The 20,273-nt window shown below is 56.0% G+C and overlaps 2 protein-coding genes across 4 annotated transcripts in view; one reads left to right on the top strand and one right to left on the bottom strand.

Moving 5' to 3' along the window:
- Positions 1–306: 306 nt before the first annotated feature.
- Positions 307–13,492, top strand: OAZ2 (ornithine decarboxylase antizyme 2; the record flags this gene model as incomplete). The annotated part of the gene is given in 6 exon segments (XM_082769240.1): positions 307–326; positions 3,302–3,377; positions 3,379–3,459; positions 8,461–8,636; positions 10,348–10,433; positions 12,008–13,492. Coding segments are annotated over 6 exon segments (573 nt in total). The 3' UTR covers positions 12,142–13,492.
- Positions 13,493–14,204: 712 nt separating this feature from the next.
- The window catches only part of ZNF609 (zinc finger protein 609), a 48,180-nt gene continuing 42,111 nt past the window's right edge, over positions 14,205–20,273 (bottom strand). For 2 of the 3 annotated variants that reach the window (XM_082769135.1, XM_082769136.1), the window contains exons 5-10: positions 17,892–20,244; positions 17,264–17,627; positions 16,843–17,018; positions 16,493–16,709; positions 16,309–16,378; positions 14,205–16,186 (exon numbers count right to left, since the gene is read on the bottom strand). In XM_082769135.1, coding sequence (XP_082625261.1) covers positions 16,180–16,186; positions 16,309–16,378; positions 16,493–16,709; positions 16,843–17,018; positions 17,264–17,627; positions 17,892–20,244 — 3,187 coding nt within the window. In that variant the 3' untranslated portion in view covers positions 14,205–16,179. Of the gene's footprint in view, positions 16,187–16,299; positions 16,379–16,492; positions 16,710–16,842; positions 17,019–17,263; positions 17,628–17,891; positions 20,245–20,273 lie in introns of all 3 variants that reach the window. The other variant, XM_082769137.1, reaches the window with a different exon arrangement.

Raw genomic sequence — 20,273 nt, 5'->3', positions numbered from 1 at the left:
GGGATTTAGGCCAGGAGGATGAGGAGAGGGGAGAGCGAGCGCAGCGCGCATGCGCCACGCGCCTTTGTTTGGGGCGGCGGCGCTACCCAGCGGGCCTGGCGCGCGGGACCGTGGGGGGGGGGGGGGGGGGGGGCGGGGGGCGTGGCCCCGACAAAACGGGCGTGGCCTCGCGCGGGGAAAAGGGGGCGTGGCGCGGGGGGAAGGGGGCGTGGCGCGGCGCGCGGCGGGGTCAGTCGGAGCGCGGCGGCGGCGGAGGGCGGAGGTGCGGAGCGGAGCGGAGCCCAGCGCAGCCGGAGGCAGCCGAGGATGATAAACACCCAGGACAGGTGCGCGGCCTGGCTCGGCTCGGCTCGGCTCGGCTTCTCGGTGGGCCGCCGCTGCTGAGCTCGGGGAGCCCCGGCCGGGTGGGCCCGGAGGGCCGCGGCCTTCCCCCGGCGGAGGCGGGCAGGGGGCGGCCGGGCCCCGTGTGCGGGCAGCGCCCTGCGGGGCGGCTCCGAGCACGGGGGGTGCGCGGGCATCCCCTCGGGGGGCTCCCCAGGGCCGCTGGGGCTGTCCCCGAGCCCCTCAGCCCGGCGGTGAAGGGCTGCGGGGGGGTGTGGGGCCGGCACTGGGCTGTGCGGGGTGTTTGCAGGGTGTTTGTGGGGTGTTTTTTGGGTGCTCCTCTGCTGGGGCTGCTCCGTGCGGGGCTGGCAGCACAGGGGCTTGTTCCTCTGGGCTGTGCTCATCTGCATCCCCAGGGCAGCCTTTAAGAAGCAAACAGGTTTGTTTTTTTAACGCCGAGGGGGCTGCGTGGGTCTGTCCACTTGGCACAAGTCTTTGGCGTAAGGAAAAAAAACAACACCGAACCCACCCAAATTTGGAGCCTCCTGGACCCAGCGGTGCCGGTTGTTGGCATGGACGGAAAGCGGCAGCGGCCTGGAGGTGCTGGGGAGCCGGCGGGAGCGGGCTGAGGAGCGGAGTCGTCGTCCCCTGCGCTGCCCAGGGCCGGGGCACGGCTGTGGGGCTGCTGGCAGCGTGGCGAGTTGAAATGACACCCGCTGGGTGCACTCAGCAGCAGCTCCCGTTTCAGGCAGGACTTGGTGAAGAAGCTCTGGGAGCTGCTGCAGTGCAAGGCGCTCGCTGAGCTCCACGCCTCTTACTCTGAGCTGCTGGAAAGCCAAACGAAGAGGGGCTGCAGCGGATGGGAGAGCAGCCCTCATTTTAAGCTCTAAACGGGGTGCGTCGAGGGACGAGGCTTTGCTGGGCCAGTGCATGAAGTTCTTCGCAGGACTGCTGCCAATGCACATCGGGATGAAGCAAAACCTCTTAATTTGTGCCCCCTGCACATGCTTGCACCCCGGGGCTGCTTGTAGGGCCCTGCCTGGCTGCAGCTGCAGAGTTTGGTGGGAGGAGAGAGGCAGCGTGCAGGTCTGGGCTAGGCGAAGCCCCAGAGGGCTCAGCGCTTGAAGGGGTCTTGTGTTTTGACTTCTACATGTGCCAGAGGAAGCAAAACTGGGAAGTGCCTTGAGCTGCTTTGCATGAAAACTGCTGCCTCTTTTTTTTTTATATTTTTTTTCCCACAACTCCACTTCATTATCCAGCTTCTTGATGCATTGGCTGCAAGTCGGAGAGAGCTATCAATAGTACATTGTTAGCTGGGGGGGTGAGGGAGGAGGGAAGGGAAAAACAAAGCTGCCAACAGCTTTCTGGGGGTGGGGAATTGCACAGCAAAGTGCTTTGTCATGCCTCTCCACATCCACTACTACTGAATACACACTGGTCCATTGATAGCCCCAGTCATGCCATGCGGAGGGACTGTATTAATACGGAGTGCGACTGAGCATGTGTGGAAGGGATTTTGCCCTCAGACATCTTCGATGCGACTGCTTAAGCTCTCTTCTGAGCGTGTCTGAGCAGCCTTTTCTGCAAGCAGCATCGGCTACATGCCACGGCCGCGTGGGAGCACCTCCGGAGAGCCCTGCCTAGCAAACCTGGAGGAGAAGGAAACGCGTGGAGGAAGAATATTTGTGTTTCCTGCAGAAAGATTAGTTCGGTACGAGGTGGACGGACAAGATCTTAGCAGATTCTGCCTGTGTCGTAACCGTGTTGGCAGGCTGTTGGGTTGGGTTTTTTGGCACCCGTAGATGTTTCAGTAGTTTGTTTGCAGCCTGTTGGTGTGTGTGCCCTGCGTGCTGTTTTAGGCGGTGCAGCTCAGTGCTGGGTGCTTTGATACCGAGGACTGCCTCGCTCCTGGAGAGGCCCTGGAGTAAAAAAACACCATCCTGGAAGCACCTCAGCTGAGAAGCTTCAGGACAGCCAGCCAGTTGTGAATGCTTCTGCAGAGGCTGTCCCGTACATCCGTGTTCCTCTGTCAGTTTGCCCATTGAAAACCCTCCCGTTCCCCTTTATTTCTCAGGGAAGCTGTGCCCAGGTGGTGTTTGCATAGCTCTGTGCTGGCGTGTTTCATCGTGGGAATGCTGGAGAATGACTGGTGACTCTGCCTTGCTCTTGCAGGCTTCGGGAGCAGAGTAACCGCTGCTGCCCCGTGCCTTGGCAAAGAGCTTTTATGGTGCTGAGAAAGGAAGCAATGCTCCTGGAGTAAAATAACTTGATTCCATGAATGTGCTGAAAGCTAGAATAGATGTTAAAGCCTGCGTTAGAAGTGATCCTAAAAGAGCATACAGATGAGATTCCAGCAAACTCAAAGACCACAAGGGGAACTCTTTCTTCTTGCGTTAAACTCTTAAAATAGATCTTAGGACACAGTCTGTGGGGTGAGCTTGTAATATTTAGGGTTGGGCTGAAGGATGCTTGTGTGGTGTTTCACGTGCATGTGAGGATGTCAGCTGGGATGCTGCGGAGTACATTCAAGGTATCTGAAGAACCAGCCCTTTCGCCTCCTCCCGGTTTTGAAAATGTGAAACTTAAACCTCCTCCTTCTGGGCCCTGTTGATCTATTTGTAGATATTTGTCTACAGAAAATGTGTGCTCATCTGGTCATGCGTTTCCAGCCATCTGCTATTGGCAGCCTTCCAGGCGTCCCTTATTAGCATGAGGTTGCTCAGCACTCTCTGGGATCTTGGCTGCAAAGCCCCTCCTCCATTTCGAACAGAGCGCTGCCCTTCCCCGACACAGCAGTGCCTGGGCAGCAAAATGTTTTACCAGACACCTCCGGGCACCAAAGGCTCGGCAGCTGCCCCTCACCTCCTGCAGAGGAGCGGGAATACAGGCGGTTTGGGGTTATGGGGAGCTGGATTATCAGAAACTTGGACCCCTGCTAACGTAACCTGGTGTTTTTCTGTTGTCCCTTTTTGTCTTGCAGTAGTATCTTACCTTTGAGTAACTGTCCCCAGCTGCAGTGCTGCAGGCACATCGTTCCAGGGCCTCTGTGGTGCTCCTGATGCCCCTCACCCACTGTCGAAGATCCCCGGTGGGCGAGGGGGTAGCAGGGATCCTTCTCTTTCAGCTCTGATATATAAGGTGAGAAAGATCGGATGTCTAAACAATGCTCCGTGTAACAACTCTGCTCACTTCCTTCCGCAGTCTGATGGGAATAAATGTAAAAGTCTTCAAGGTAATAAATGGGGAGGCTGCTAGCTTTTTCAGCAGCCCTGCTGGCACATGACTGAGCTGCTTGCAGCTCTGCCTTGCTTAAGTATCACCTGTTTGTTAAGAAACTTCTTATCAAAGGTGTGCAGCAAATGACTGGCTAGCCCAGTTCCCAGAGCCTGTTTCAGCTGCTGCCTGCAGAGCTGGCGTTATCAGCACGTGAAGCAACTTCTTGCATGTTATGCAAAAAGAGGAAATGGGAAGCAGAAAGGTGAAATGCTGGGAGAGAAGGGTCGATAAGCTCCTTCCCGTGCCCTGGTCCGGAAGGTAACGCTGCCTGAACCTCACAAAAGCAGGAGGCTCACAAACGGGAACGTTTCTGGAATGCACGCAGAGGGTGAGGCAAGATCGTGGGGTGTTCGTGTCTGCAAACTGGCCTAGGAGTACGTGGGTCTGTGTTGCTTTTTTTCCGTGGCCACCCTCATTCTAAAGGATCTTTCCTCTTGGCCTTCCGATGAATTGGCTCTTTCTGTGGAATAATCAGCACTTGTGCAGCTTCTCTGCGTTACGTTACAGTGCTGCACATCTGTCTCCCTTCTGGGACAGGCACTGTTTTTCCCCAAACCAGGGTGTAAAGTGCTATCAGATGAGGCTGCCTGAATTTCTGCTAAGCTTGCAGATCTGGCTGCTCAGACAGAATTGCTGTCATAGGTGTTAGACTTGATTTTAATTACCCCGTGGGAGGCAAGCAGCCTTCGTATGATGAAAGGATGCAGGCCCTTTCAGGTTGCAGCTACCAAAGTCTCCTGTGGAAACTCATGAGAAACAAGAGACCTCGGGGCTGCTTTCAGAGGAGTTTGCTTTAATGCAGAGCTGGTGAATTTGTAGCATGTGCCTTGCCTGCTTGCCTTGTGAATAAATGTCAAGCTCTAGCCTCTTGATAACAATGTGACATCAGCTTAATGCTGTTGAATTGTCGCAGATGTTAGAGGGATGTGGAGTCCAGAGAGGCAGCAAGCAGCTCGGCTGGCTTCATTTTGCTCAAAGAAAAGACACGAGCAGCTTCAGGAGGGCTCAGGACGTGAGCTGCGTTCTGTCAGGGTCTGATGGATGACAACTAGGTGACCCTGCAACTTCAACTCCTGCAGGCCAAATTTGCCAAACCTCGCGTACACACCAAGCAGGACCAGAGGTGGAAAATAGTCTAGACGTGGAGGAGATGCTGGTGAAAAGAGTCACAGTTTAGAGGCTTTGAAGTATTTGATTTGAGTACAGCCTTGAATCAGCACAGAAGCCTTCGGTGGTGGTGTGTAGGCAGGGCTTGCTGCCTGAGGAGATCTCGTCCAGATAGCTGCTTCTCAGAAGTCAGAACACAACTTCCTCCAGGGTTTTGCTGACAAAACCCACCTTGCCACCAGAGCCTGGCAGGGGATTGGCCCCTTCCTTCATGTAGCTCATCCCAGGGTGGAACAGGTTGTGTTTGTAAACCACCTCCAGCAGTTTAAAGTCCCACCTCTGATGTGGCGATGGGAGAGGGCCTCAAGTTGTGCTGGTGTGGCAGGGGGTTGGTTGGATGTTAGGAGAAATGCCTTTACTGAAGGCGCTGTGTGGCGTTGGAAGTGGCTGCGTCACCATCCCTGGACGTCTCAAGAAACATCTACCTGTAGGGTTTTGTAACGTGGCTTAGTGGTGGACTTGCCAGTGCAAGGTTTGGGGTTGGACTTGTTGATTTTCGGAGGCCGTTTTCCAAGCTGAACAGTTCTGTGACTCTGCCCCTCTCCACAGCTCGCTGAAGGTACGGCAGGTATGGCAGGCTGGGCTTTCCAGCCAGCGTGACCTGGAAAGGCATCTGGGCCCAAAGGCTTAAGTACTTTTTCCAGCTGTGTCAGCTGTTTCAGCTCAAGGGCTGACCTTTCTGAACGCGCCTGCCTCCTCCTGAGCGTGCAGCACAGCGCTCGTGTACAGCAGGGCTATGGATCGGGCAGCTGGGGCTCCCGGTAGCTGTTGGTGTTTTCATTTTAAGGGACTTGATGCTCCACCTTTTATTGAGGGAGCTCTGTAGAGCTGGGAAAGCAATGGTGATGGGAGTCAGTGCTGGGCAGCCAGGAGGGGCTTTGTGCGACGTCCGTGCTCTGGCCAGCAAACTTGGCAGGAGGCTGCAGGTATAGTACATGTGGACAGCAGGTTGCCTGCGGGGGCTTCTGGAGCTGCCTGGCCGTGGCAGAGCTCAGTGTGCATCCCTCCTTCCCTGCCAGCACAGAGGGGCCTCCCTCCGTCCTGATCGGGGTGCTCGAGGAGCGTAACTGGGTTTCGCTTGATGCAAAAACAGGGTTGTGCTTTGAGCAGGTTCCTGGGCTGCTGCTTCCCAGGAACAGCTCCTCTCCTGGGGATATCGCTAGCTCTATTTTGATACACGGGAATAAAACGCCAGCTGCCCGAGCCAGGCTGCGTAAGCGTAATTCTCACAGAACCAGGGGCACGGCTTCTGTTCATCCCCACGGTTTCGCTGCCTCTGCAATAGCGGGCTGTGTATTGGGGGACTTGGAAAAAGCTCCCAAGGTTGGGAGCCTGGGGAAGGCTTCGAAAGTGCCTGACTTCTGGTTGCAGCAGGGCTACGTGACAGCAGAAAAGCTCTTCCCCTGCTCTCGCAGGCTTCTGCCAGCCTTCCCACACAAACGCACGCGTGTGCCTCCCCCTGCAGCGTGTCAATCCCAGCCTGCTTTACTCAGCTTCCTCGCCCTGTTCTTGTTTTGGTGAAATATGGGAAAAGCATCTGTGAGCCTGTCTCTTCCTTGAGAGAGATCTCTTCTGGAATGGAGATGTTCTCTGCACAGGAAAACAACTAGAAAAGGCTCCCATGAAGTCACCGGTGAAAGATGTGCATAATCCCCTTGTTTTGCTCTGTTTTTAAATTGGCCTCTGCGGTGCAGAGCTCTCGCTGGGCTCAAACCTGAGTCTTTCTGCAGCTCTGCTGTGCCTCGCTCAGCAGCTGTCTGGTTTAACCTCTCCTGGAGCAGCTGCTGGTGGGCTTCTTGCTGCACTGGGCTAAAAACCGTGGTGAAACCTGACGGCAGGCACAACCACACAGGCTCCTTTCAAACTGAATGAATAAACTATTTCCTACAGGATATTTACCCTGATGAAGTGTAAACTTGTTTTGCAGTGGGCCCGCACTCAGCTTTGTGCGCCTCAAACAAACGGCAGCTTCCTCTGCTCCCCTTACCAGAGCCAGGCAGTTCCTGATTTACATGCAGAGCTCCCTCACCGCCAGCATTAACATGCCCACTGCCTTCACCCTTGTCACAGCAGACAAACCAAGGGGCTGGACTGTTTCAGTGTATGTGGTAATAGGGGTTAAACCCCTGGGAAACAGGGCAGAGGAGCCCAGCAACGTTCTCAGAGGGTTTTGCTGAGCGTTGCCCTTTCTGCAATGCTTACACCTTAGTAGGATAAAACACCTGCAGGGCAATATCCCCTGCCCACCCTGTGGCTGTGAGGAGGAATTCTGCAGCCCCAAGCTGCACTAAACGTCCCCAGGTGTGGATGTTACGGTCAGAGATGTGTAGATGTGCCTACAAGGGATTTATCAAGGGCAGTCTGGTGAGGTGCTGCCGTTCTGCAGCCAAAGCACTTGTTCTGTTGTCAGCCCAGCTGCTGGTCAGCAGATCAGAGCTCATACTGAGCTGCTCAGTCACTCACCCTGATAAAATACAATGCCCAGAGGCTGGACGGACCCCTGCCCAGTGACCCTGTGGGTTAAAGCACCTCCCACCCAGGTGTCCCTGAAGCTCGAGAGCAGCACAGGCTTGGCTTCTCCTTCCTGGTTTGCTCTTGCCCGTCAGAGCTGCCCAAGTTGTACAAGCTGCGCGTGGGACAGCGTGCAGCAGCCTGCAGCCCAGCACATGGGAACGATTCAGCTTGCGCTGGAGTTGACAGCGTTAACTCTGGAGCCTAATGAATTTCTGTAGTTGTGACACTGGGGCTTTTCGAAGTTAAATGTGGAAGATATTATTGGGCAAGCCAACTGCCTACGGAGACTGCCAGGAGCAGGAATGGCATTTAACCACGGAATTGTTTTCTAGGAACTGCTAAGCTGAATTTGAGGCTGGCTGCACGCTTGTTAGAGAAGCGTTAGAGGGGGACATGTATGTTTGTGGTCTCTGGAAAAAGACTTTGTCACAATTTTCGCATCCGCGTAGCTTCTGTCTATTTTGGGGGTCTCTGTGCTGTGTATTCTCCTCCCTTGTACCGGGAGGCGAGCCATTTGCCATACCAGTTGGTTGTAAAATCTGGGAAAGCAATTTGTGGTCATCCCTTAAACAAAAAGACTGTGCTGGGGACTGGGGAGACAAAAGTGGTCAGGCTGCCACAGCAGATGCTATTGCAGCTCGTCGGTTGTGTTCTTTGAAGGGTAGTTCATGAACCGCTCTCCAAAGATGTGGCTGGGAGCTGCGGTGAATGAATGGACTCTTGCTGCCCAGAAATTGAATAAAATGGGAATATGCAAAGCTGCGTTCTCTTGAACAGAAAAGCATGACTAGAAAATCACTCCAAGGCTGGAATACTCGTTTTGGTGTGTCCCCGAGCCAATGAAAGGGGAAGGGAAAAGTATAATGTTCTCAGTAAAATTATTATAGCATTTATTTTGCATTTGCATCTCCCCTGTCTGTTAGGATGTAGGGTTTTACTTTTCACTCCTATTTCTTTGTTAGGCCAGAACAAAAGCGAGGTGTTCTGGGAAATACAGGCAGCTTAAAACAATAGCTCTTAACCCCTTGTGGGTGTGAGGGGCGCTGAGACTTGGGCATGAGTCTCAGCTCCTTTGCATGTTCACTGAAGCATGGTCTCTTACACTTTTGGTCTGTAGTTTCACGCTTAGTTTTCTTTAACCTTAAAGCCTATTTCACGAGCTCTCCTCCCTCCCCTGTCCAGGACGAGAAGATCACTGTTAACCAAGATGTCCCAGTGCACGAAGGGAAGCCTCATATTGTCCACTTCCAGTACAAGGTCACAGAGGTGAAGACCTCCTCCTGGGATGCAGTGCTCTCGAATCAGAGCCTCTTTGTGGAAATCCCTGACGGATTATTAGCTGATGGAAGCAAAGAAGGGTGAGTTTGGCATCCCGGAGCTGTGCCCACAGGGAGCAGTATTTCTCTTATGCTGGTGATGTTCCATGTGTGGGGAGAACAAGCTGTACATATGTACGGTGCCTCTCTTCCTGATCTGTACAGCTAAAGCACGTCTTTGCTGCCTTGTCTTCAGAGAAGAGTCCTGTTAGTCCTCCATATGTATTTTTTCCCCCCTTTGGAGATCGTTTAAGACAAGTTACTGTTTTTGAGGTCCTGTGCTAATGAAAAATAAGCAAGAAATGAGTGGAGTGATTCTTTGCATACTTTGTGGAAAATTCTGTTCCGCTGGCCAATTGGCAAGTATTTATTTTGGCAAGTGTCTTCCTCTCTTTCAGGGAAAAACTCCATTATATTGATGTGCTCCTTCTCATCAGTAGGTGGTTCTGCTCTTGGGCTGCTGCCATGCAGGCTTCTGGCTCTGCCAGAATCTGATTTTTCTCTGCTGGCAGAATACGGGAGTGTTTTGTCCAGACAGCTCTGCTCTGGGAAGTTTGTGTAAACGCAGCTTCCAGAGCAGCTACTTCCTGCCAAGTGCTTCGCCAGAGATCTCCGCTGGCAGGGAGCGCTGTAGCATAGATGTGGCTTCACCAGATTCCTGTGCAGAGCTCGCTGAAGCCCTCCTAAATTTCCAAATAGGGTTTACCAGCAAATGGCACAAGCTAATTGCAAAAAACCATCATTGGGCACCTTCAGTAAGTGCCAGTATCCCTGCTGCCTCATGCTCGTCTCCTTGGAATCCGAGTCCAGATAAATGTTTCTGCATAATTTCCGCAGTCAGCCCATAAATCCTTTGGCTGTCCGTGTGCCTGCTCTCCTGGGAGCAGGTTCTTCCGTGGGGGTATTTACCCGCCCAGCTCATCATGACTTAAAGCACGATTTTGCAAGATTATTTTTAGCTAGGTAAAACAGCCTAGTAGAGGCTATAATTAAAGTAGTTCATTACCATATTAACAAAATCCTTGCAAATTTAATCTCCCTCAGTGCGCTCCAGTCTCACTGACTGCTGTTTAATTAGATCTCGATTCGAGCCCTGTTTGTCACTGCTCTAGCAGCCTGCATCGTAAATGGTTACAAGGCCGGCAGCACCACGCGGCTCCCCGGGGCTCGGATGGGGTCAGTGCCACTCTGCTCCCGTCAAGAGAGGGGGCAGAAATAATTTAGCTGGAAGGAAGCTGGGTTTCATGATGCAGCTTCTCAGCTGTGCCATCCAGATAATATGTTCAGGAAACAGCTTTGCCTGTGCACATGCTCCTGCAGCGATGGTTTTCTTTTCTGCCTGGCATGAGCTCTTTTATTTTATTCTATTTTTTTTAAATCTTTACATAACATGCAAAACTTAGAGATCCCGTGTGGTGCCAGGGGAAGGAATGTAAACAGCTGTGATATTCAGCTTCCCACCTCTGAAGGCTCGTATGCAAAACTCCTGGCTGGCGGGGCCGTGCGTGCTGGCAGGCGGGTGCCAAGGACACGGAGCTGTGGGGTGACTTGGTGGAGGACAGCTCTCGGTTTTGCAGGGCTGGACATGAAGGCAGGAAGTCCATTGTTTCAGCACCCATTGTTCGCTGGAAGGTGTCTGTAAACAAGTCATCTTTCTGCCTGACAACATCCAAACAGTTGATAGTGCTCAGTGGCTTCCTCAGGACAGGACTTCCTATAGCTGATGTTCTTTTGTCTTCTTCCTCCTTGGCAGGTTATCAGCTCTGTTGGAATTTGCTGAAGAAAAAATGAAAGTAAACTACGTCTTTATTTGCTTCAGAAAAAGCAGAGAAGATAGAGGTGAGAACTCAGCCCTGCTGGGAGGTTTGCTCCTTAGATCTAAAATGGTGCTGCTGGGTCTGTACAAAAATCCGGTCATCCCAGGGCTTCGGGGGACACGTCCTACTGCAGGAATTGTTACGTGCAGAATTTCTGTGGTGTTCTCACAAATCAGAAATGGTTTCTCATGCAGGAAATAAGCCCTGTCTTGAGACTGAGGGAGAGAGAACATCTTGATTTCTCCAGCTGGATATGCTTTACTGTCCTGCAGTTAAATTATTGCTGGTATTCTCAAGGAGAAAGCTGCTCCTGAGTAACTTGGAGTACTTTCCTGTCCAGATAGTGGTTAGTAATCCTTCTTGGGTAAGGAGGGAAGGCATTTGGCACCAGGATTCTGTGATTTGCAAGGGGAAACCCAGGAGAAGTTAATACATGGTAAATGAATACTGGTAGCTTGTTGCCCTTGTGCTCATCTGCTTTTTAAAGATCTCCTGGCACTTTTGCCCTTCCTAGACCTACAGGTAATCCTGACCCTGGCTATAGATGCTTAGGGCTTAAGGGGACTGCATTAGGATCTAAAGATAGATGTGTCGGATGAGTGATTAGAGCACGGAAGTTTGAGATTTGTGATGATGTACCAAGCTACGTACGTGTCACTTCAAATCCTACTAGACGCAGGCTAGTAACCAAGCAATTACCATGGCAGGAATAATTCAAATCTTAATTCTAATTTTACTCTGCTGCTTCGCAAGCTGCACTGCCTTCTCTGAAGTGAAGCACGTTGTTACAGCTAAGCTGTGCTGACCCCAGGAAGCTGTGGCTCCGCATTATGATAGCAAGATTAATTTCCAAACAGAGCTCTTGCTCTGGTGTGTCACCAGCAGTAGCTGCATAGGTGACCTCCATGGTGGCTGTTTACAGGGACATCTGATGCTGGGTTTTGCTCGTTTTTAAAAAGCACAGGGAATGTTGCTATTGAACCTGGCTCGTTCGTACGAGCTCTAGAATGCTCCAGACTCTGAGTCTTTGTACAGCTGAAATTCAGCATCGCCTTGAGGGCACGTAGGAGCTGCTCTGCGTGACTGTGCAGAGCTCTGAGGCCAATCATCAGGAGGTGTCGCAGAGATGAGGTGCTGTGGCAGGGTGGCTCTCAGGTCACAGGGGAGTGGCTGCTGTAGTAACAAGGGGACACACATCCTGCTAGTGCCACGTAATCTCACCTCACCCAGGTGAGCATGAGTGGGGCTCCAGGGCTGCAGCTCTCCTGGGGCAATGTGCGCAGCTGAGCTGAGGCTGCAGCGAGCTCCAGGTCCTCCTCATGGAGCCAGCAGATCTCTGACTGCTCCCTGAGCAAGCAGGTTCCCATCTGCTGCTGCACGACCCGCTTTCAGGGCTCAGCGGGTGCTGGGAGCAGCCCCCCAGTTCAGCACAGAACAGAGACATCGGCGTGCAGCTGGTGGGTAACCGGGCGGCTGCCGCAGTGGAGTGCACAGCTCAAGTCCCCCTCTCAGCCAGGAGTGATGGTCGTGGCTTGTAGGGCAGCACAGGTACAGAGGATTATTCCTGATGGTAACGGATTTCCTTCTCTTTGGTAGCTCCACTCCTGAAGACGTTCAGCTTCTTGGGCTTTGAAATCGTGAGGCCTGGTCACCCCTCTGTCCCATCGCGGCCAGATGTGATGTTCATGGTGTACCCCCTGGATCAGAACTCTTCCTCTGACGAAGAATAGTTGCAGCGGGGGACGCGAGTGTGACCTGAAAATGCTTTTGAGGGGAGAGAGGGTTACATCTCCTTTCTTGAGGAAAGGGAAAACAAGCTTCTGTTGGACTGAAACTGCATTTCTCATTGTTAGATTGGCCTGTGTATCCTCAGAGTTGACTATCTCATTGAAACGTGTTGCCTAGAGAACTATATATACACATGTAATCACCAAATAGTAAATGGAAGATGTTTATGAACTGGCATAGGAGCTCTTTACATGCAGCTGTGTGGTGTGTTAGCCTAGAGGCGCCTCATGCCCTGGCCACGTGGGGGCCCGGCAGCGTAGGGGAGCACAGCGGTAGATGCAGCATCATCAACTCCTTGACTTCTCCACATCAGTGTTGGTTCTTTCCCCATCACCTGATGTGTGGTGTGCGCTCATCTGACCGGCTACCTTTTAATTTTCACTCAGACTCTTAAGTGTAAGGCATGTTTGGGGTGTTAGACACACGGAGGAGACGTGAGTTAACCTTTAACACTACATTAAAACCCCTGTGCATCTCTGCTTTGGGGCAACCAATGCTGTTTTAACTCATCTAACTTTTTTTTTTTTTTTTTTTTTTTTAAAGAAAAACCACAAAACCTTCTTGCTCTTCCAGCTTTTGTTTAAACAGTCTTACTCTGTTCAATGTTACCACTGCACTATCACAGCATTTAATAAAAGGGGCATTCAGATTAACTTCACCCAGCTGGGGCTGCTTATTTAAAAAAGGAACGGAGCCTTTTTCGTGCTGCAATGGTACTCTGCTCTGCTAGGGTCAAGCGTGCGTTTGGAGCGATGCCTCGGGTCTGGGGGAGCGTTCCCTTCACCTGCTGGAGTCGCGCTTTCCGTGGTTCAAAGAGCACTTGAGCCTTGGGGCTCCTTCCCAGGGCGAGGCGAGGGGTTGCCCTCACACCTCTGTCCGGGCCCTTCCAAAGAGAGACGCTCGAGCCCCGAGAGGAGAGATGGGCTGTACCCAAAGCCAAGGGAGTCGTGCGGGGGGCAGCTCGCGTTTCACTCGTAGCGCTGGGGAGCGAGGCTGTGCTCTTGTCTTCGTGCCACGTGGACATAACCTGGCTGGCTTCCTTCGAGCGCCACATGAGAAGGGTGTATTTATAAACCGGGCCCTGGAGCCGTGTCGCGAGCTCTCTTCCTGGCCTGGCTGCTTGCGTGTGGAATTGTCCGTGTGTGCTTTGTTCTGCTCTCACTCTTCTGTGGAGGATTTTGTTAAAAGCTGAAGCCAAGCCATTCCATAAACATCATGGTCAGTGTTTTCTGTCTGGGGGAGAGAGGTGGGGCCGGGCTACGAGTTTGTGTGAATAAATCATCTTAAAGTTTGCGTCTCTTTGCCCTCCTTCCCCTCCAACACAGTGAAACAGGACAGACGTGGGCTTGAGGGGCGAGGAGCTGGGGGCTCTAATCCCTTTTAGAAGGGGACTTTGGGGGGATTTTGGTTTAAAATCGGGTGGTTGCTGTTTGTCCACATCTGTCTACCCGTCCCTAACCTGCTGGGGTGGGAATGGCTGTGCTCCTTCCATGCTGGTGGGGCGTGAGCTCCCAGGTGTGGCTGTTATCCCGAGCTCATTAAGAACCCGCAGTTATTGGTGCCTCTCCAGCAGGCACCCCACACTCGCAGCTGCTGGCGCTGTCCCTGGCCGGCTGGACCTGCAGTGGGGCAGCCTTGGCGAAGGGCTGAGGCTGCGGGGCTGGTGCCAGGGGAGGACAGGACCCCGCTGCGTGTGCCTGGTCAGGGCTGTCACTGCCCCGCTTTCAGCACGCCCCCCCCGCATTAAATAGCTGTTGCCTGTTAAAGCCTCAGTTCCTCCTGTTACCTCTCAGCGGACCTTCCCGACAAGTCCCTCATCAGTTATCCCTTCAGCTGCATTCCTAGGGCTTTGAATGGCGCTGGGATGCTGTGCTGGCAGGTCCCCACAGGCTGGGCACCGTGATGGTAGTGAAGGCCCCCATGTCCCCTCCACCCCAAAGCCCAGCGTCCGTGTTGGCTGGGGTGGAGGAGTCGGGGGGGAGCAGGGACAGGAAGAAAAAGCCACCCTCACAGGTTTGTGATTGTCTCTTAAAAAGATTTATTCTCTCTCCTTGCCCAAATGTACAAAGGCAAGAAGAGTACAGTTTGTATATATATATATTTATATATATATATATAAAAAACAAGGAACTTGGTAATAATGTACACTTTACAGAAGGGCAGAATCAGGAAGACTGAAATGAAACCCAACACAGCAACTCCAATGGAAACGAGCGCTATAAACATCAACGGTGCAACACCCGGGCGGGTGCCCACTCACAGGCAGGGGCTGGGGACAGGGCCCCGGGGGGCTGCTGGGGGCCCCGCGGGCAGGGGCTGGCCCTGGGAACGTCCAAGGGCCCCGTGCTGCTTCAGCTGCTGGCTCACTTGACACCTAAAGGGAGAGGCAAGCGGGTCCCAAGGAGATGGGAGCAGCCCCCCCCCCACCCAGGCACCCTCCTCATGCGCTGGAGCAGCCTCGGTGGGGTGCACCGAGAGGCTCCCCGCATCGCCCCGACCCCACCACCTCGCAAAGTCAACGAAGAGAGGAAAGAAAAAAAAAAAATGAGTCGAACTAAGAGGCGTCGAGGAGAGCAGGCTGGGGCCGCCACGCTGCCGGGGTCAGAACCAGGGGCAGCGAGCATCTCTCCAACCAGGTAAAGTGGGTGAGGGGAACGGGGTGGGGAGGATGGGATGGGACAGGGGGAAGAAAACAAAACCCAAAAACAACAGCTTTCAAACAATTGCTTTTTACAGTATGTACAGAGCCCGGCGGGCAGAGCATCCCGGTACAGCGACCCCTCAGGGCCGGGTGTGACGCGCGCGCACGCACACGACGGAGACTGCCGCAGACCGAGGGGACCCCCCCGGCACTTCCCCGGCCTGGGAGGGACGGCGGCGGGCAGGGATGGTGGGGACAGCCGGGGCGGCCGCGGGCCGAGGTAGCGAGGTGGCCCGGGGGGAGCCACACCGCGGCTGGGGCGGGCAGAGGACCAGAAAGCCCCTGTCCTGGGGCGCCGGGAAGCGGCTTCGAGGGGCTGGTGCCCTGCACCCCGGGGTGCCTCCGGCAGAGCCTAAGTGTGCTTGTTCCTCGCCGAGCTCTGCTCGCAGCCTGGGGAAGCCGACGGAGACAGGGAAGAGAGGACGCGAAGCGTGGCCGCTTTCCCTGGGGCGCAGGGCAGAGGAAAAGCCCCGGGGCAGGGTGGGTGGGTTGCAGAGTCACAGCTCAGAAACCAACTCGGAAGCCTCAGAAATGAGCTTCAGTCAGGGCTGGACCGTAACAAGGCACTGGGGGAGAAACCCTGGCAGCAGGGCCGGGTGGTGGGTGCTGCTCACGGCAGCCCCCAGCGCCCCAGCCCGGAGCCGTGGGGCTGGGAGAGGGGCTGAGGCCGACGGAGGCAGGGAGGCCGCCTGACCCGCTGATGTGCACACCCCCATGGCTGCATCCTGTGAAGCTGCCATCCCCCCCCCGTGTCCCCGTCCCCTGCCTTGGCCCTGTGTCACCCACACGGAGCTGCTGGAACTTCCATTCCTGAGACCGTGCCTCCCCTCGGGGATCGGCCCCACAGGTTGAGCCTCACGGGGGGGACGCAGGGAGGGGGGCCCCATCCTGCACCACCCGCCCCAAGTCCTGTGATGCTCAGCCCCAACGGAGACGCGGCGACTCGCAGGGGCACAGCAGGGCCACAAATCCATCGAGAAACCTCAGTGCTTCCGTTTCCTCTTCATATGCACCAGGCAGGCGATTCACTTCCATCCCAAGTGCCGGTGCCCAGTAGAATAAATATTTCCGTAGGTACCAGCTCGCCCGCTCGCCAAAGGGGAGGGTGTGGGGGGGATTCAGTGTGTGTCCGACGGGGGGAGAAGACAGAGTCTGCCTCAGATCGCGGCAGGAACGTCAAGCAGAACAATTAACACCATTCAACTGATGTCTAAAGGAGTCTCCAGCGTGTCCCCATGTGAGCCAGTCACATGTCTCGTACAGCCCAGGCGTCCCGGCCTCACGTCCTGCCGAACCCAAGGCCCCGTCAGCCCCTGCCTCCGCCAGCCCCCGCCGAGGGGCGAACCCCAAACCTGCGGCTCGAGGCGGCCCCGTGTCCCCCCCTCGCAGGCAGCCTTACCATTCTCACCTCCGGGGCGGTGGGTATAGGGAGGGAGCGGAGCCCTGCTGGCTGGCCACAATGGCTGTGGAGGACAGACCTGCAGGGAGAGGTCTCGTCAGGAGGCTGGGGAGCGCTGGAGGCGGCCAAAGCAGAGCTTGCCGCGGGGGCTCTGGCTCCCCAAACCCCGCCAGGGGTGAGGTGGGGCTCTCACCTGTTGCATAGGGCAGGTTGTACTGCGCCGGCAGCAGCGAGTACCCGAGGTGGTGGTGGTGGTGATGTGTCGAGAGCAGGCGCTGAGATGGTGAGGTCCGGGGACGGTCCGCGCTCCTCTCCCCGCTGCCAGCTCCCCCGACGCTGCTGCAGCTCCCGCCGCCCCCCACCACTCCGCAGCCGCCGCGGTCCCTCTCCTGAGATGTCTTCTCACTTATCTGCAGAGGAGAAAACAAGTGGGCGCTGAGGGATGCCGGCGGGCAGCTTGCAGTGATGGGGCCGGCTCCATCCCCACCACCCCAGAAGCTGCTGCACAGAGCTAGGCCAAGCCAGCATGCTCCTGAGCCTCACCGTGGGCGATTTGCTCTTGTAGTGGCTGGCGTGCTGCTGCAGGATGTCCAGGGCCTTGGACTCGGAGCTGGATTTACAGCTGACGCTGGGGCTGGCTCGGGACTTGTCGCTGTCATCGCTCCCGGATGCCTTGCTCCCGTACGGGGAGAAGGAATAGCTGGAGGGAAGGTACGATCCTGGGGGGAAAGAAGGCAGTCAGGGCATGGGGACACAGTGGGTTTGCTGCACAGGAGCCAGTAAGTTGTGGCTGCAACCCGGTGAACATCCCAGCAGCGGCACGAAGACCACAGCAGATGCTCCCCTGCCCACCCCCTGATCGCTCCCAGAGCCTGACCCACAAAAACTACCAGGACACAGGTACAGCCCGGGGAGGGATGTCCCCCCAGGGTGAGATGTCCCCGAGATGCCCGTGGCTCCCTACCTGGGTAATTCTGCATCATGACCGTGGGCATGGCCCGGTAGCTGGGGTGGTTGGGGTCGTACGACTGGCTGTAGGAGTAGCCGTGCATGTAGGGGATGTAGGACTGATGCTGTGTGAGGGGTGAGGACACGGGGACGTGGACGCTGGGTCTGGGGTCCTTTCCCACCATGCGAGCCTCCTCGGTGGGGGTCAGTTTGCACTCGGAGCTGGTGCTCTCCTTCCCGTCCTCCTTGGACACGTCTTTGCTGCGATTTCTTTCTTCCTTCAACTTCCTGTCCCGCTCCTCTTTCCACCGCTCATCCTCTGTCTTGATGTCCGAGTACTTCGCAGGGTAAACGTAGGTCCACATACGGGGCTCTGCTTCCTGCAAGAACCAGATCAATGTCAGAGCAGCTGCCTCCCCCTGGTCCCACGTGCCCCAAAACTGGGCTGGACTGGGAAGAGACCAGAGCAGCCCCCCCTCCTTCACCAGCCTCATCCTTGCCAGCCCCAAAAGAACCTCGTGGAGTCCCATCACGGCAGGAACAAGTCCTGGAGCAGAGGACAACACACGTTCTCCACACTGTTGGCCCCAGGCAACCTACAGGAGAAACCCCACCGAGGGGGCAGTGAACGAGCACTGCATTACCTGTCTGTACCAGAGCACGGGGTCCACCTCCGCTTGCCGGCCGCACTCGGAGCCAGCCTTCGTCTCAGCGGTCTCCTTCCCGAGGTGGCCGGCCTCGCTCAGCTTCACCTTCAGTCCCTCGGCCACCTGGCTGCCAGACAGCTTGGATGAGTCCTCCAGCTTGGGGATGATGACGGATTTGGCCATGTCGGCACCTCCCTGCTCCTTGGCCTTGCTCAGCCCCGACTTGACGAGGTCCGTGAGGCTCGGGGCCTTGGTGAGCGTCGGGGGCATGGGCGGCTTTTGCTTCCATTCCTCCTTGAGAGCTGCCTCCCTCTCCTTCAAGCCCAGCTCCGCTTTCTTCTCCAGCCCTCGCTGCTGCTGCTGCTCCAGGCTCTGTCGCTGCTTCTGCTGCTCCTCGTACTGCTGGCGGTAGGCAGGGTTGGTGCTCAGCAGGTGAGCGTGGTAGCCCTGCTCGTTGTAGCCGTAGGGCGGCACGTAGGCGTACTGGTTGTAGTAGAGGGACTGCATGTACATGTTGGGGCGCTGCTGGATGACCGAGGGCTGCTGGCTGGAGCTGCCGAGCTCTGCCTTCTTCTCTTCGCTGCCCTCGCTCTTCACCTTCACCTCCGGGTTCTCCTGTTCCTCATCCTTCTTCAGCTTCAAGGCTTGTGTCTCGGCCGCAGCCTGGCTGCTGGGGTTCAAGGGACCTGGGCTTGCCTGGGGGTAGCCAGGGGAGTAGTAGGTTTCAAAGCCTTGGTAATAGGGAGACTCTTTGCTCTGGGGTTGTGGGGGGAAAAGAGCTTTTTTGGCGCCTTCCTTGACCAACTGCTCTGGGTCCTTCGCCTTCACGCTCTCCAGCTTGCCCTCCCCATCCTCCCCGGCGTCAGAGATGTCCGAGTAGGCTGGGCTGTTGGTTTTCACTGAGCTCGCCTCTGCCCCGTTCTGGGTGACGACGTGAAGCGGGGTCATGGGTTGGGCCGGGTTGGTGTTCTCCAGCCTGCTGGCACCACCAATGGAGGGGCTCGGGGCATTGTCAGTGAAGCTGTAGATCTTATCTGCCTCAGCCTTGATGCTGGCAAGCCGGCTCTGGTGGGGGTCGGACGAACCGTTCAGCAGCCCCTCGCCTTTCGTCCCGAGGTCGCTGGATTCTCCCCGGAAGGGGCTCTTGCCTTCCTCTGCTCTGCAGACCTTGCCGGGGGTCAGAGGGTTTTCCACCTCTTTGGGCTCCTTCTTCTTCTTGTCCTTCTTCTTCTTCTCCTTGGAAGGGGTGAGGGCGGGGTTGACAGTGAAGGGCTCTCCCATCACCGTAGGCTTGGGCTGGATGGGTTTGAGCTGAGGGCTGTTGGGCATGGTCTGGACCACGGCGGTGGTGAGGCCCGTGGAGGAGCCGGGGCTGGCGGCGGTGAGGGTGGCCGTCTGGAAGGTGTAAATCGGCTGGGGGGGAATGGCTGGTGCGATGGGTCTGGCAGACTTCAAGCTTTTGGAAGGCATCTTTTCCTGCTTAGCACCAGATGCCTTTTTGGACTTGTCCTTATCAACGCACCTCTTCTCCAGCGAGTCGAAGCCATCGTTACTCGTTTCATCGGCCACCGAGGGCCCGTCCTCAGAGCCGTCGTTGGACAGGGCACCCGGGTCGGTGTCTCCTTCCCCCCCCAGCTTCTTCTTGCAGGGCACCTTGGCGCTGAACTTGCTCGACGGGGACGGGCTGTGGGGCTCCATCAGACGGACCTTGGGGGTGGCCGAGCGAGCCGGGGAGAGCGAGCCCTTCTGCGAGACGGCGGCACCGTTGCAGCTCCCGATGTCGGCGTGCAGGGAGGGCTCCTCGCCGTACTCGCTGTCCACATCTGCCTCCAGCTTGCTGTCGTCATCCGTGTGCGCGTGGGCCTGGTGGTACTTCAGCCCGTTGATGTGCTTGTACTTCTTGTTACAGTTGGGGTGGGGGCAGTCGATGAGGATGGGAGAAGGGCAGTTTCGGTCGAGGACAGCCGGCTCCACCTTCACCGTGGCGGGGGGCACCGCCGCCGAGCCCATCGAGTTTGTGCGGATGCGTTTGCTGCCCTTGGAGTCCTCCGAGCTGGAGTTCAGCTCCATGTCGGAGAGGGGTTTGCTCTTCCGCTTGGTGACGGAGGAGGGACTGGCCTTCACGTCCTCCGCCGTGCCGCTGGGCGGCGTGCGGTGGTCCGAGGAGTTCTGGCTTCCCCGGCGCCCTTTGCTGTTGGCTCCCGCCCGGGTCTTGCTGCTGTTGCTGGTCCCTTTGCTGTCCGAGGCGGCGGCCGTCTCGTTCACGGGCGTGTTGCTGTTGGGGCGCATGCGCTTGCCTCTGCCCCGGCCGTTGCGCATCTCCAGGTCGCTGGTGGGAGAGTCGCAGAACCTGCGGAGAGGAGGATGAGGATTTTATCA

This window comes from Aythya marila, assembly GCF_965140915.1.
Source record: "Aythya marila genome assembly, chromosome: 11".
Lineage (NCBI taxonomy): Eukaryota > Metazoa > Chordata > Aves > Anseriformes > Anatidae > Aythya > Aythya marila.
This window is presented reverse-complemented; position numbering and strand designations above follow the sequence as displayed.